The 16159-nt window shown below is 51.7% G+C and overlaps 6 protein-coding genes across 6 annotated transcripts; 4 read left to right on the top strand and 2 right to left on the bottom strand.

The window, feature by feature from the left end:
* Positions 1–880: 880 nt before the first annotated feature.
* Positions 881–1289, top strand: BGZ61DRAFT_536268 (uncharacterized protein; the record flags this gene model as incomplete). The annotated part of the gene is made up of 2 exons (XM_046254373.1): positions 881–988; positions 1152–1289. The coding sequence occupies 2 exons, from the start codon at positions 881–883 to the stop codon at positions 1287–1289; spliced, it is 246 nt and encodes an 81-aa protein (XP_046099928.1).
* A 222-nt stretch (positions 1290–1511) lies between these two features.
* BGZ61DRAFT_458084 (uncharacterized protein) lies at positions 1512–2588 on the top strand. Its single transcript, XM_046246712.1, has 2 exons — positions 1512–1738; positions 1832–2588. Exons 1-2 carry the CDS (start codon positions 1725–1727, stop codon positions 2427–2429), a joined length of 612 nt encoding a protein of 203 aa, XP_046099927.1. The 5' UTR covers positions 1512–1724; the 3' UTR covers positions 2430–2588.
* A 1933-nt stretch (positions 2589–4521) lies between these two features.
* On the bottom strand, positions 4522–5872 carry BGZ61DRAFT_591301 (uncharacterized protein; the record flags this gene model as incomplete). Its single annotated transcript, XM_046256677.1, has 4 exons — positions 4522–4821; positions 4861–5380; positions 5436–5492; positions 5553–5872. The coding sequence occupies 4 exons, from the start codon at positions 5870–5872 to the stop codon at positions 4522–4524; spliced, it is 1197 nt and encodes a 398-aa protein (XP_046099926.1).
* A 1462-nt stretch (positions 5873–7334) lies between these two features.
* Positions 7335–8696, bottom strand: BGZ61DRAFT_536265 (uncharacterized protein; the record flags this gene model as incomplete). Its single annotated transcript, XM_046254372.1, has 2 exons — positions 7335–8297; positions 8352–8696. The coding sequence occupies 2 exons, from the start codon at positions 8694–8696 to the stop codon at positions 7335–7337; spliced, it is 1308 nt and encodes a 435-aa protein (XP_046099925.1).
* A 2311-nt stretch (positions 8697–11007) lies between these two features.
* BGZ61DRAFT_536264 (uncharacterized protein) lies at positions 11008–12130 on the top strand (the record flags this gene model as incomplete). The annotated part of the gene is made up of 2 exons (XM_046254371.1): positions 11008–11417; positions 11479–12130. The coding sequence occupies 2 exons, from the start codon at positions 11008–11010 to the stop codon at positions 12128–12130; spliced, it is 1062 nt and encodes a 353-aa protein (XP_046099924.1).
* Positions 12131–14228: 2098 nt separating this feature from the next.
* Positions 14229–14946, top strand: BGZ61DRAFT_481934 (uncharacterized protein; the record flags this gene model as incomplete). Its single annotated transcript, XM_046249351.1, has 3 exons — positions 14229–14316; positions 14440–14638; positions 14697–14946. The coding sequence occupies 3 exons, from the start codon at positions 14229–14231 to the stop codon at positions 14944–14946; spliced, it is 537 nt and encodes a 178-aa protein (XP_046099923.1).
* Positions 14947–16159: the final 1213 nt, after the last annotated feature.

The raw sequence follows: 16159 nt of genomic DNA, 5'->3' as shown, positions 1-16159 counted from the left end.
TGTGATTGTAGGTGGTAAATAGGTAACCATATGCATCATAATCGCCGTCTTGCCGTCATTGTACCAGCATCGGTCTGGATTGGGTCCGTCCGAGTCGCTCAGCATTGTCCTGTCCTGCACATCGTCAACGGGGGCCAGAGAGGCTGGGCCAAGCAAGATCCCTTTAATCTGGCCGCCATATTGGCATGCATGGTGGCTGTGCCATCGGCCGTGCAGCAGCCGTCAATTACAGCACCCTGTCCCCTAACCGTCCACCCAAAATAAGCATTGGCGGCGTCCTTTTTCAGGGTTCTGTCTGTCCACGAAGGCATGTGGAAAAGCCCGGTCGGTTTCCTGCACGCATTCATAAAAGAACAGAGTTCACACCTCGGAGCGAGCCGATTTTATCCGGGAGGGCTTCCTGTCCCCCGCGCATGGAAACAAGTTCAGGGGTCGTGCAGTGGGAGTGGGCTTGGCCAGTGCGAGCTGCCTTGGTGGTGGACGAACCGCCAGCTGGCAGCGGATGTATCCATGCCGACGAATGGGTGCACGAACAGTTGCGTTGCGTTGCGTGATTGTGCGATCTGGACTAAATTGGTAATTTTATCTTCTTGTCGTTGTCGTCGTGTTGTTGGGAAACTTTGTTCCACCGGTTTCGATGCCATGAGTCCATGACGGCCACAGCCGGATCTGGGGAATCCATGTGTGTCGACGTCATCGCCGCCTGTCGCCCAAGCCTCAGTCGTATAAAAGCACCCGACGAAATCCTGCAACGCAACAATCGATCCACCGTTCGAGTTGCATTCTCAACCCAGCATATCACTTACGAAACAACTGCAAGAACAGAACCTTGTCTTTAATTTTATTCCCAGAAACAATCAACGCTCCCGTCGTCGCCGCCATGCCTCTCGTCGTCCCTGGAATAAACTCGACACCCGGTAATAAGACCGAGGAGTGGCAGAACAAGCTCGTTGGCAAGAAGTTGGGTGACGATGCTTCCACCGAGACGGTATGTCACTTTCCTTTTCTCTAGCGGTGATTGCTACGAGAGCTGGGAGTCTTGTGCGGTCCATCACTGCAATGAATCGCTGAGACGACGACCATGAGGCACGACCAGATCGCTTCAGGGTAGCATGACGTGATGGGACGGGAGCTAACAAGCATCAACTTAGGTCTTCTGCAAAAGGGATCTTCCCAAGGAGACGCGTATCATCGAGCCGGGGATGATGGTTACCAAGGACTTCAACGAGAACAGGCTCAATGTGCATCTGACAGAGGATGGCACCGTGTCGCACGTCGTCCACGGCTAGAGCGGGTTGTGTGCTACCACGGCGTGAGTGCTCCCTAAGAGAAGAGCCACCGCCGGGGTGGACTGTACGATTGATGGGATTAAGAGATACATGGCCTAGGGCAAAGAATGAATGATGCATGATTTCCAGGATTGATTTCTCTCTTGTCCTTTTGCTCAGCTGTTGAACGTTGAACATGACAATTCGTGATGCCCACCAAGACCCCGCCGTATTGCATCTCGCGACTTACCCCGCCACGGCCGACCGCGGGGCAGTCGTCGACTTTTGCCCGACCGTGGATCAGCAAAACAGTCCACCCCACCACGAGCCGGACAACCACGGCGACGACCATCACGAATTCTTCGCTCGAGCTTCACACTTTCCACCGCTCGATTCCTGTTCTACGGCCGCCATTCGTTTGACCACCGTCCGCTGCAGCCCAGTCCAACCGCCATCATGTTCAAGAAAGAGTCCGTCTTTGCCTCCCGCTCCCGCACTTAACCCTCACCCCCCGTTCTCGCCCTCGCCCCCCCGCTAACCCGCTCCGCTTGCGCAACCGACAGGATGCAGAGCTCCCCGAAGCAGAAGCTCAAGTCGTCGGTGCAGCGCTCCCTGCGCTCGGCGCTGCTCGCCACGTACCCGCTCCTGACGCCGCACATCGACGAGATCCTGCCCAAGAAGGCGTCGCTCGCCAGCATGAAGCTGCCCGACCGCAACACGCTGTACGTGCTCGACACGGTGCCGCTGTTCTTCCAGCACGACACCACCGACATCATCCCGCATCTGCGCCTGGTGCACCGCTTCCCCCAGGCCTTCCCCACCATCCGCATCGACCGCGGCGCCATCCGCTTCGTGCTGTCGGGCGCCACGCTCATGGCCCCGGGCCTGACGAGCAAGGGCGGCCGCCTGCCGGCCGAGGGCGCCGCCAAGACCCTCGAGGAGGGCAAGGAGATGGACCAGCACGTCGACGCCGAGGGCCGCTGGAGCCGCGAGCTGCTCAAGGGCGAGCCCGTCGTCGTCATGGCCGAGGGCAAGGAGGAGGCCTGCGCCGTGGGCTTGCTGGTCGCGGGCACCGACGAGGTCAAGGCGAAGGGCAAGGGTCCCGTGATTGAGGAGGCGCACTTTTTGGGCGACGGCATGTGGAATCTGAACACCGATTAGAAAAGGGTTATGGGAATAGGCTCGCATTTGTATATGTTGGGTGGGAGGGAATAGATGTCTTGATACCAAATACACAATCGTCACGATCATGAGGCAATGGTAGTTTTTCGACCTCTGGAAAAGGGAGAGAAATATCTATATAATCACTTCGCCTGCCAATCATATTTTCAAGTATTATTGTCATTGCCGACCCTGCTCGATCCTTAGACCCAACCCTCGTTATGCGAGCTAAGACTGCCAAGACCCAAGCACCCGAGCATGGGGATATGATCTGTATTCCGCAAGAGTAGTACTCAGTAATCCGATTAACTGAAGAAAGCAGAATATTAATTTGATCTTCGTAAATGGGTACCGAAACGTCCTGGTCTTGGGAAAACTGAGCGAACCCAGCGCGTGTTACCTCGTCCCTTCGAAGCGTGACCTTCCACCAGGTCCTCCGTGTTATAAGTATTCGCCGCAGAGGTATGGCGACAAAGACCTAATCCTCAACGTAAGAGTCCTAATTATTCAGTACACAATGCCCGAATCTTAAACCTTGGTCACTAATTGGTTCATCTGTCCAAATGTTTCGGCGATGGGCGAGTCCTTGATCATTCTGGTATCCTTTCCCAAAAAAGTCACCACCACATGTGGGTTTTCGCTATGACCGCACAGGCAAAACTGTCACATCCCGTAGTGTCGGGGATGGATTTTCGAGGGAAGAACTGCTTTTTCTCTAGCCGTCCTTGACTTGCTCGAGTACAATTTGTTGCCCAATCCATCGTGCAGAAGTAGCCACCAAAATCTTCTGGAGGGAGACAGCTCGAAGATGTTTGCACTTGCTATTTATATAACGTGGTAAAGTGCAAATTTCACATCGGAAACCAGTATTTTGGGGCGCATTCCCTTTCTGAAAATGTTAAATTCAGATCGAACTCGATTAGATCGAATCGACGGTGTACAATCGGTCTCCAGTGGTTGGCTCAGTCTGAGCTCACTTATGTTCTATGCCATAAGACATCTCTACTCCAAGATTGAGTAGATGCAGCGGTAAAAGAAAAGAACCGGCATGTTTTGTTTGCGGCATCTTTAACGTAAAATCTCATGGCATCAAACTTTCAGGCGAAGCAAAAACAGGCTGAGTTGGCACAAGATGGACTGTCTTCGACTGGCAAAATGATCAGTATTTCCATTGACGAAATAGAATTGAGGCGCATGGCAACTACGGCGTAGTTGATGCTCATCTGTCTACTTAGTTCCAGGGATAAATGCTGGAGAGAATGGACGTCTCCGTACAAAATCCGCAATGGTCACGATCATGAGGCAATACCACGTTTCCGACCTCCCTAAAATTAGGGAGGGAGTCTTTTTTTTTTTTGTATTTATGCCCAACACAGTGGTATAGGTAGCAGTGAGGGCAAGGGTCAAGTTCATACAGAAGATTCCGCCATCCCACCCAATTAATCCCACCCAAACCACTTCGGTTTCTCCGTGTGCCCAGTCACAAAACAAAACTACCATAGACCAGCAGTTATCGACCGTACCCAAGTCCGAGGCTTGTACAAGCCGACCAAAACCATGAGCGACACTCCAGAACCCGACAAGCAGTCCAACAGGAGTCTATGGCCCATCTTGGCGTCTAAGTCGATTCATGACGAGGGGACAGAAATGCAAATTTCATCTGGGTTACTGTTAGTTCATTGCTTGGCCTATTTGAAAGGATTGTGATGGGGATGTGCTACCTTTTTTTATGGCGTTTTCGTTTTCAACTTTTTTTTGATCGCCTTTTGTGGCGGGACTGTTTGTATTTTTGGTGTTCGTGGCGATGAAGCCAGCTTGGTGCGTTGCAAAGAGCGCGGGGAGCCAAGAAAGGGCTGTTTGCGTTGATTAGATGGCGTTCTATTGCGATGGCGGGAAACCGACATACCCAATCTGAGAGGTCTCATTGCTTGAGGCGGTGGTCTCGTTGAAGAGAACTGGTGCAAAAAAAAACAACAACAATAAAGCACTGCTCTCGTCAGCTTAGTCTTAGTTTATTTAGTCTTAAGCCTTGGGTCGTAAGTAACATACCTTGAGTGGAGAGTTTGTGTCACGTTGATGTGAGACGCGCCGGTCAGATGAAGTTAGGCGGGCCAGGAGGGTCCTCTACAGCAGTGTCATCATCGTCGTCGAGATCCTCCTCGGTGGCATTGGTCTCTTCGACAGGTGGCTGTACAATGATGGCGGGAGGTGGGACATTGCGGGCGGCTTCGGTGGCGGGGCGTTCAGGACCGTTTGCAACGTTCGCTTGTGGGTACATGAAATCGAGAAAGTACTTGTCCTTGGCAATCCACGGCATGTCCAGGTATCCCGTACGGCGGAAGAAGCCTCTCCAGCAGCTGCTGAAGGTGTGGGACGGCGCAGGAGCACGCTCCTAGCGGTTCTCGATCGCCGATTTGAAGCTCGACCGGACGTTCTGGGTGAGAGCGGGCCAGTAGTTGTGATGGACTGTGTGGACGTATAGGATGATGAGATCGCCAGTGTCGATGTTGATGTGCCTGGCCAATCGAGGACTTGCGTCCAGGAGTTTCCAGGACTGGTAGATCTCCGCGGACCGGAACTTGAAGTACTCTTGTCCGAGTCTAGTAGCCACCCCCGCAGCCCAAGGATTGTGGAACATGATTTTCTGGCAGATGTACCGGGAGATGGAGAGTGAGAGACTGGCCATCTCTTGCTTCATGTCAAAGTCCACCGCCATGACAAGCGTCTGGATCAGGAGTGGAAGGTTGAGGCCACTCTCGATCCCTGAAAACCCACCGACGTTGACGACTGACTCAAGTAAGACAGCAAAGACATCAGGATCGAGTATCGATAGCCGACTTCGGAATTCAATGGAGGTGGTGAGGGGTTGCCAGTTGGGGTAGGGGGCCATCAACGCAACTGGGATATGGAATTGACGTCCTCCGATTGTGACAACCTGGACGTTATTCGAGCTGTGAATATGGGTTAGAGAGTAGACAAATTAAGGAGAGCGAGGGAGTCCTGAACTTGCCTTTGGGTCCAATTACCGTTGATGACACGGCGGTTTCCGTTGGGGAATGAATCCTAGCGAATCAAAGTTAGTAATGTCGACTTCGCGACCACTCAACAACTGAAACCACTTACAGCGCCAGGGAGGTCAAAACAGCGAGGAACGCGTGGCTGGTTGCCGGGAGAGTTGAAGTTGGGGATAGGAGGCACCGGAGGAACCGCGTCAGGACGAGAGGGACCGGGCGGCGCAGCGTGAGAGGAGGACTCGCGCCGTCGACGAGGAATATCAAGAGGAGGGCGAGGGTCACGCGGGCCTCTAGGAGGAGCTCCAGGCCTGAACTCGCCCTCTTCCGTGGTCCGCCCGAAGTTGGGGGAATCCAGGGATCCTCGCCGACGTGGTCTTTGGGGGATGTCAACGGGGCTCGACGGGGCCTCACGGGGGCCGTTGACTCCATGACGGCTCCGTCCTTGGTTAGGGGAGCCTCCAGAACGGTGGCGTTGAGCAGCGGGCTCAGGGACAGCAGGTTCAGGAACAGCAGGCCTGGCTCGAGGGGATGTGTCCTCAAGATTGACTAGGGAGAGCCCCCCACGGCCGAGCTGAGGCTCGACATGGGCACCTCTGTTGCGAGAGATGCCCATGTGCTCCATGATCCGAGTAAATCGCCCAGGAGAATCTGGAGGATGCCCCATCTAGAGAAGAGGTCTTAGCCATAGGAGAGAAAATGTGGAAGAGTGAGAGTGAGAGGGTGGGTGAGAGAGGGTGAGGCCAACGGGTGCTGGGTTCTCGTGCTGAAGCCGAGTTGAGACGAAAGGAGCAGAGTGAAGAGAACAGAAAGACGAGTGATCAAGACAGAGAAAGCTAGAGATGATGTTTTTCTCGAGGAGAGGAAATGGAAGATTAAATACCTTGAGAAGAGGCTCCCAGCACAACGTATTGTACGCAGGCCAAACCGAAGGAAGGGCAACGACACTTCCGCGAGTGTAAACGAGAAGATACAAAAGAGAAAAAGTGAAGAGACCAAAACAAACAAGAGATGAAAGCTCTCTATGGTTGCGTTGATATCGCAGTGACCCTTAATCAAGGCAGAAGAACCGAGGTTCTCACACCGGACGAGAGAGTGAAGAAGAAGAGAACAGAAAAGAAATGGTGGGAACGGGGGATTTTGCTTTTTAAACAAGCGAATGTGAGGGCTTTTCGCCATGTCAGTGAATCATCCGGCTCTGATCAACGCGGTGACAGCTGCCAAGCGTCAGTTAGGGCCGGAATAAGAGGGGGCCGGAGTGTTGGGGGGGGACTGGTTGGGAGGGTCATGTGAGGACTCGGGCGTTGGGAGCGAGGTGAGCGGAGGGGAGGAGAGAAAACAAGGGGACTGGTGGGATTCTTGAGCTGGGAGGGATCTAATCATGTTGATATTTTGAGCCCCAGTACCTCTGTTTAAGTCTGAAGCTATTAGACGAGTTTACTTACTGCTCTCTATTGATCTCTCCCAGCCTGTGATTCTTGTGCCACTCCAGGGATCCCCAGCCTTATACTCCCCAGGAACTCCTACCAGATTTCAGGATGACCGAATGTCGTATCTCGTTGATTATATCCCCGTAACTCCGATATCCCGTGCAAGGAAGCTCTAGTCAGCCGTCTAACGTTCTCTCCTTGACCCCCTCCACCCATCCCATCCATTTATCATCATCTCGTAGTATCGGTGCGAACGAGTCTCGTATTGTTCTACTTGGGGAGGTCGGGGGATATTATCGTGCGTATTCGTCGAGGAATAGTATCGTGCGTATTCGTCAAGGCATGCTGCTTCGGCTGCAGTAGAAACGGCAAGGTAACTTAAGTCCTGTGATGTTTGGCCAGTTAGCAAACGAGTGTCAGAAGCAAGCATCGAAAGAAACCACTGTACCGTCTTGATTTGGGGCTCAGAGACTCTTCTCCTTCTCAGCTGCCTTGGCTGCCTTCTTTTTCTTCTGCTCCACGTAGCCAGCGTGGCTGATCTCCATGGCGGCCCTGCCGATCGCATCTTGATGCCTCGTGATGAAATCGACAACGTCCTCCGAGATGTAAAAGCCATCCTGGTCTTTCAAACTGCGCTCAGGCAATACGCCGTACCGGCCGTCATCTTCCAGGATGACTCGCTTGAGGGCCTTGACGAGGCAGGACCGGTAGAGAATCGCACGCTCGTCAGCGGGATCGGCTTCAGGAATCGAGCCCTTGATGACCTGCGTCCAAATCACTTCCCTTTGCCTCTCCAGCAGGAATTCCTGACGGCGAGCCTTGAACTCATCCTCGACGTGGAACCAATCGAAGGCTTCCTGTGTGACCTGCTCTCGCGTCGTCGGGTTGACAAGGAAGCGGCCCTCTTGGCGACACCGAGGTTTGAAGTCCTCAACCCACTTCCGAAAGCCCGGTCGCTGGTTCATTCGTTTCCGATCGTTGGCCTTGAGCTTCTTTCGGTCCTGCTCGAGCTCCGTGCCTGCACTGTTCTTCTCTGAGTCCAGGGGACTGACCCAGAACAACCTGCAGCGAGCGACGTACTCGTACATGCCGTCGAGGTCGTCAAATGGCTCAGACCAGAACTCTTCGATCGGGAGGCCAAGGAACTGAAGAATTTCGGCCGGGTCGCTGGACAGAAAGACTTTGGCTCGTCTGCGGTTGAAGGCTTCGATCTCGGGAATCCGAAGCCAGAGAGAGCACTCGTCGACACTCAAACCGTAGGGGCGAATCGTAGTTCCGAGAAGGTTCCAAACGTCGCCGTGGGCGTGTTTGAAGAGCATCCACTGGAAGTATTCCAAGGTATCGCAAACCCGGACGTCTACTTGAATGAATCGTTCTTGGTCTTGGTCTTGGTCTTGGTCCTCTTGTTGCTGGTCGGCTTGGGTTACCTGTAGGAAGCGAGTTAGCTTTGAGTTTGACAGGAGATGTCGAGGATGACTTACGGCGTCTGTTTGATTTTCAAGAGACACGTCGGACGGCCAAGGTAAAGCGAGATGGCCAGAGACATCCTTTCCCTTGTCTACAATCGTCTCAGTCGCTTTGAGGGCGTCGGCGATTGCGTCGAAAGCCTCCTGTTTGCCCGCCGATGGGTTCAATGGCCACGCCAGGAGGATGTCGACGTCGCCAAAGTCCTTCTTTCCAGGCCCATCGATGGGGGACGCAACACAGAGGTAATGTTCTCTCAGGATTGCATGACAGCGATCTTTGACGGCTGTGTAAACGTGCTTGGGCATCCGGGGGGTGTACAGCGGATTGCTTCGGCCGGTGGCAAACGCAGACCCGCCCATGACGGCGACGGATAGATGGTGAAACAATATTAAAGCAATGTACCGACGGAACGAGACGCGTGATTGCGGGACTGATGCAGGGGGCCTGCTGTACTAGGTGGATTGATGCAGGAACCCGAAGGTGATTTGCGTCGTGTGATTGTAGATGCGAGGTTTCTTTGACACGAGAGCAATCCGGCAGCTTGGTTCTTGGAGAGAGAGCTTTAGGGACGAGAAAAGAAGTACCAATGGCACATAATAACGGCAAACCCGTTGCTCGACGTTTCTCTCGGCGTGACTGTGACTGAGGCTTTGCTGTCGAGGATGGTGAGTCAAGTGGGAGGCTAGGGAGAGCGCACGGTTTGTAGCGCCTGGGAGGCCTAATGCTTCCGCAAGGCAGATTTGGAGGCCCACGGATCCCAGCGCCCAACCACATCCTTGCATCTACTCTCCCATCGAATCGACAGGTGTGTCAGCATGAAGCCTTCTCCACGATAGCGGCAGAGAGATCCCGAAGCGTTTTCTTCATCAGGATGATACTTTCTGTCTCCCACTAGATGGAGAGAAAAGAGCTGTGATGGTAAGTCGAGAACAGGCCACCCTCCCAGGGACTCCTCCCATTGCGTCCTGCATCTAACCGTTCAGGCAAGGACAGAAATCCATCCCGAAGCGAGCTGAAGGAGCTAGAAATATACATGCATTTTACTAGCGAACCACTCTAGACCGTCGAATGGATGTCGACCCCTCTCTCACGAAGAGCTGATTTATTCGTAGGCCGAGGAATTCACCCCGAAGGAGTTGGAAATAATCCGAGTTCAGCAAGAAATGCTACCCCCGATCCGGTACAAGATGAGCGATCTGACAGGCGCTGTGACGAATGACCAACGAACTGCTCAGGGTCACATAGCCAGGGATTACCCCGGAGGCCCTCATCAGCGAAAGCTTGGTCTCTTTCTGTCTCCCTGATTGTTCGGACATATGGCAAGGATGCCCTGGACAGCGGCCGCCGAACGATGGAAGCTGACTTGTTACAGTCTCTACAACGACGCAGGGAGCGAGTGACCGTTTGTGGCTTTTCTATGCAAGTGGAAAGCGATCGGGATTCCTCAGAACACCCTTTTCGGTCATGTTGAAGCGTTTGTTGGCCCCCAATTGCCTCGTGTCTTGGATCAAGCCTGCCGAAGGACTAATGATCATGTTTTACAGTGTCAAACAACGTCAAATTATCGCTCCGGGAATTGAATTCGATACCCATAATGACCCATCCACCTCTAGACGAATTTGTTTCGAAGGATTCGATGAATGACAGCACACGAGTCCTTGCCAAGCTTAAAAACTGTTGCCACATCGACCCCGAGGACAACCTTTCGCCCATAAGACCAACATCCTCCAGCTCTTCGTCTAGCACAGTCAACACCACCTTGGAGTTGGAGACCCCCCATCACCGAACTGACATCGCGCTATTATACTTTAAGTTCAAAAGCAGAGGATGACGAAAGACGAGGCGGTGCTCGCCTAGACATTCACCAACACAACCGTGGCTTGGGTGAGGCTGAATACAGCCACAATTTGGGTCGGTTAAGAGTCGAATCCTGATGTAAAGTAATTGCTGAGATTTTGGGTCGGCCGAAATAGAACAGGCTGAAGAAGATGGCGAGGTAGAGTAGTGTGGTCTCGACCCATTCTCACTGGACTAACTTGCAAAGCTGACGACCGTATTATCCGGTCAGATGCAGTGTCAGACGCCACAGCCAGAGACAGAACAGCCTTGTGTCAGATTATGCAGTTCGGAAGTAACGGTTCCGAGGCTGGGAGGAATAGCGCCCGTGTATTACCACTCATGGCCGCCAACGTCAGGACAGACCAGTAAGCTCAGCATTGATCATCCGAATGCTTGTTGCATCCTTTGACAGAGACATTCGTACAGGTATAGGGTCCTTGATTTGGCAAATCACCTCCTTTCGGAAACGGAAGTTGCAATTTGGCGCTGGTAATAGGCTACTGAGCTTGGTATCAGGAGCATGATGCATGGATGGTGATCCAGTCCGCCTCTGCCCAATCTTACGCAGTTCCAATCCTGTGCAGCCCCAATCTCTGTGGCTCAGCTGGTATCAAAAGGCACCCTCTCAGGAATTTCGTTTGATTAACCCACGACACTTGTTTTCTTACAAAGGCAAAGGTCTGCTGAATCCATCTTTTGCATTTCCCTTGGACATTCGGTACGTGCGCTCGCTGTCAGTGAGGCTCCGATCCTAACATCTTCTCCCCAGCTACGACCACCTCATCGAATCCTCGATCTTCTTTCAAATTCGTTACATTACCGCACATCGTCATGAATCAAATCCCCCGACAAACAGCCGTGGCATGGTCAGCGCACGAGGAACCGAAAGCTGCGCTCACGACCGCACCACCAAATGCCCCGTATTTCGAAGCCGGACCACATAACGGGCTCGCCGTTCGCCAAAACTCGAACGAAACATGCGGTTACTACACACTACCGGGAACAGGTAATCACCTTGCTTTCTTATACGCGCTTCGCCAGCGCGGCCAGAGGAATGGCTGGCTGACGGGAATCACCCAACTCCTAGATGGCTGGGATCCTTGGGTCTGTGGTGCTGGAGACAGTTGTAGAACAATTGGTACACACTTCGGATGCCTACAAACCATATACACTACATGCTACGAGAAGACACACGCGGCTTGTACGTCGGGCTCTGCGCTAGATCCTCGGATTATGTGTTGGTATGCGACCTTATTCTCGACTCTTTGGAGTATTAGCTAACGTAACCTACCAACTACACAGTATTGGTGACGAATTTCCAGAGTGTATAACCGGCATCAAGACTGAGGGTAACGAAGATGACCTGACAGCCTACCTCTGTGGAAGGGGCTTTTCTACAGGAGAGCTGATTGTCTACGACACGCCGGTCGAGACGCATACGAACATAATGACGAAAAGCGGGATCACGACGACAGTCGAGTGGGAGACGACTCTATCTACCCACCCAAGCGGGACCGGTGGAGGATCCTTTCAGACCGAAGCGTCGGATTCCGATTCTGGCTCCCATACTCCAGTCGGAGCCATCATCGGCGGCGTCATTGCCGGACTAGCATTAATCGCCTTCTTGGGATTTGGCTTTTGGTTCGTTCGTTTCCAGAAGCGAAATGCCGCTGCTAGTGCCGAGAGAGAGGCAGCACAAATAGCACAAATAGCACAGACAGTGCAGGCGAGTCATAACCCGGTGCAATACCATGGTCAGCCTCAGTTTTCACCACCAGGCTATTACCCAGTGGCACAGGGAAGTCCTCCACCAGGCGGCGACCATCGCATCTACCAAGATGGAACGATCGTAGCTCAGTATTCACCGGCGAAGCCCGAAATTTCACCGCGCCCTCCTTCTGAGTTGCCCGACGATAATGCTAGGCGTCCAGGCATGCCTGTTGAGTTGCAATGAGTGGGATGGTTGATCCGGGACTTTAAGGGACTACTAAGGAGTTGCTGAGGGCTTGCATATTTAGAATAGTTGTTTTTATGAAGTTTCATTAGTCCCTGAGGGGATAGGTATTGAAGCATTGGAATACTCCGCCGAGGAAGGCATTGTCAGCTGTAGAGGATGAAGCTGCTAAGGCCCCCAATATGGTGACGGTACTGCAGCATGTCAGCCACTTCCAGTACTACGTGGGGGGGAGAAGGCGTGAGGAATAAAGTGTAAGAATAAGGAAATCTCTATGTACGACCTTTCAGCTGCAGTGGAGGACAATGAGGCTTCTAATGCGCGGAGGCTTGGTGAAATGAAGGAGGGAATTGGAGAAGCTGGCTGGTTCGGTGCTGCGAGCCTCTGATGCAGAACAACCATAGCCACACCTTAAACCTGAATAAGAGATTTTCTGTCATATGTGTTCCGAATTCAAGCCGTGTGGCTCGCTCAAAGGGAGAAGATGGTGGTCCAAAATGCAGGGGTGATGGGCATCACAAGGTTCTGACGTCGGCCGCCCAAGCAGGAATGACGATGGAGGGTCAATTTGACTAGATGAGTAGACTTCTAAACCGCATTGTATCATACTAATAAGAACGAAAATACGTCAGCACTACTCTCTCATCTTCTGACTGCACCGGCATTCCGGCACAACTCCGTTGCTGTCATAATCCCAGTTCCGGAGACCAGTTAATACATACGACCATAGCTCTTAGAAAATACGGGATCCCGTCCGCTCTCCCTTAGTCAAGCTGAGAAGCGGTGAATTAGTACTCGGGTCGGTGACGACCGGGGAATCCTCACTGTTGTATGTTTTTTGGTCGTGGATCCGATTTTTAGAGTGGATCCCTTAGCCTGGACTCCAGAGACCAGAAGCTAGGTATCGTGGAATCTGAACTTTGCTCAAGTGTGGTTCGGAACACTTGAAGATGTGAGACAGCTATTCAACCTCTGATTATATCCTAGGAGCTTCCTTTTTTGTTATTATTAGCCTATAGGAGGGACAAGGTGTCGATCGGTCGACGGTAGATTTACGTCATACACCAGATGAAAATGCGTTGTCTTTGGGTCATTGAGGCTGTGGCATAGGGAAACCAACGACTAAGCCAGCCGATTTCAGTTTAAAACTACGCTTAGATCTTCTGTAATCTGTCTCTTTGAACCAGGACATCGGGGTGTGTAAACAGGAGCGATGTGAAGCTCTATGCATTCGCAAATTGTTTGCAACTAGCGGTGTGCAGGATTACCCCAGAGGGCGTCAAGCTATCCGGGTCTATTGCTGATAACTATTGGCACAGGATTTTTGCCGAATATATGTGTCTTGCTTTAATGGCGACTGGATTTCTTGTAGTGCGAGACTATCAGTTGTAGTTTGAGGTATCCAGACTAAATGGATAAAAGGAGTGGCTGGTTCACTTGTGGTAGCTAACTCATATCTCTCCCCTCAAGCTGAAGGTGAATCGTCGTCGAAGTGCATACTGATATCCTCACAAAGTTGTCTTGTCTAGGTGTGTGCTGATCTCTTCGACTAGCTGCAGCAATAAGAATCACAGACCCTACCAAGTTTGAGTCTGCAGGAAATCTTGATGTGATAGGAGAAGATAATAACCAAAAAAAAACATACAACAGCGAGGATTCCCCGGTCGTCACCGACCCGAGTACTAATTCGCCGCTTCTCAGCTTGACTAAGGGAGAGCGGACGGGATCCCGTATTTTCTAAGAGCTATGGTCGTATGTGTTGGAGTTGGTGGTGTTGGCGCTGAAGTCGGCTTGCGATTCTCCGGTGGATGAGCCCGATTTTCCAGGTTTTCAAATACACCGGCGAATTGGTTTGTTGGAGCAATAAAAAATCACCTGGATTTTTCGGCTGGGGCAGATTTCTCCTACAGTAAGGGATGAGCACATTCTCGCAATTGGATATCGCGAATGCCAGGCTCTCAAAAGAACTTGGCTCAAACCCCCTATGCAGACTGGTGGGAGGCAAGTTTCCGAAAATTCACAGAAGTCAGATAGAAGACAAGAGCAAGGGAAGCGCGCTAGCCAAAGTATTGGTTTGCTTTCAAGGTACGTACTAAACATGGATATCAACACCCTTGTGAACCCTCTGACAGCCCTTCTGCTAGCTTCCTGGTTCTGTGCCCAATGCGTTGCTCGTTTAGCTCAGGGTATGGCAATTAGCTTACTGGAACTCAGCACATTTGGACACGCATTATGCGCTATATTGATGTACATCTTATGGTGGCACAAGCCGCTAGACGTCTAAGAACTACGAAAAATCCCTCTTGAAGATGACATCAAACCCTACGTCGCCGCCATGTGTACGGCTGGTGAGCTCGACCACCGTGGTCCAGAACTCAACCGTTTTCGTGAAGATGAATTTGTGCTCTCCCCGGAGCCCCATTTCGAGTTCCGCACAAGGCCTAGCGACTCCAGTCCCGCTCAGATTATAATAGATGATCGAGATGATGAAATTTTCGACTTTGAAGGGTGAGTATTTATCGTTTTGGCGTTTCTATAACTAGAAAACTGATATTTATCACCACAGTCCAGGCGCCCTAACTCTATTTGTTTTTCGAGATGCAAATCCAATTGACAGCGAGTACTGGGTAAGCAAAGTAGAGATCAATGGAACTAGGCAAGATCCCACGGCAGGATACATCTTCAGCCAAAACGCCTCAACATGTCTAGTTGGAGGCAGTACTCAAACGAACTTGAGGCCCTATCGAGACCGGGGCTATCCATCAAACTCACAAGTCACAATATTTCCCGTTGGACAATGGCACTCCAGGTATTGAGTGATAAATCCTTATCGACCTTTCACGGCACTGTTGCAGGCCGCGTTCGGAACTTTCCGAGGCTTGAAGGTGGTCGGGTGGTAGCTATCGGCTTGGGCATATCTGGATTTCTATATGGGGGACTGTACTGTCTTGCCTGGAACGCACCCTTCGCCACCGAGAATGACAGGATCCTGTGGAGGTTGTCGAGTGTGACGATAACGTCAACCCCAGCCCTGGTCCTGATTGTATCTGTTTGGGAAATATGGTGGCCGTCTTGGCGTGGCGATCCTTTTCTGCCAATAAATGATACATGGTTACATCGTATTATGGAAGAGCTGGCACAAAAGACGAGCAACTGGGCTTTCAGGTCGGCGATAACGGCGGTCTATATCTTGATGTCTTTTGTTGTTACTTTGCTGGAGTTATCCTTTGAAGTTTTCATGATTGGGTTAATGGCATCCTACTGCGCGGCCAGAGCTTGCTTGGTTGTGGAATCTTTCAAGAGCCTCACCAGTCTCCCAGATTCAGCGTATATGGTGCCCTTGTGGTCACAGTACGTACCGCACATTGGCTGAAGAAGTTACCTAGGGCTGAGTATGGGCTGTGTTTCTTAGTTTACTGCCGTAAATATTTATATTTCCCGATCTACACCTATGGAGTGTATGGCTAAAACCCAATAGCCGTACTTACACACTTGTCATCAATTCGATGTATCGGCCCTGGCGCTTCTTGAAGGTTATAAAGATAAGGCCGAGCAGCTCGAAGGCGTTGTGTAAGACCAGTATCAGGCTGACCTTTTGCGCATCGGTTAGTTTACGAATCCACAGGGTGGCGCAAGAACATGGCGAGGCCGCCTACAATAACTGTGACGGCTTCGGCAGTGTCATCCATGTAGCCCTTCGGGCAGGGTCGTCATAACTGAAGGTTCGCAGCGTCATTGTTTTGAGCGTGGAGGCGCACGCCTCTTATGTAGCGGCCAGTGCCTAGCAAGAAAGGCGCCTTAAGAAATAAAGCTGGTGGGGAGAGAGGTTGTGGTGGAGGGGACGTCGAGCATGTTAAGGAATGAAAAGCAGGAATCATTTATATAGTTTTAATAAAGTAATTCTGCAACTAGGACAGGAATGAGCAAGAGATCTTCTGAATAGGAAATAATAATACAAGAAACCTGCTAATCAGTTGCCTCAGAGCGGCTTGTATGTAATACCCGTGTTAAACCTAAGCACGGCTAGTA

Source organism: Ilyonectria robusta (assembly GCF_021365365.1).
Source record: "Ilyonectria robusta strain PMI_751 chromosome Unknown BGZ61scaffold_20, whole genome shotgun sequence".
In the NCBI taxonomy this organism is placed as follows: domain Eukaryota; kingdom Fungi; phylum Ascomycota; class Sordariomycetes; order Hypocreales; family Nectriaceae; genus Ilyonectria; species Ilyonectria robusta.
The sequence above is the reverse complement of the archived record's forward strand: the minus strand, read 5'-3'. Positions and strand labels throughout refer to the sequence as shown.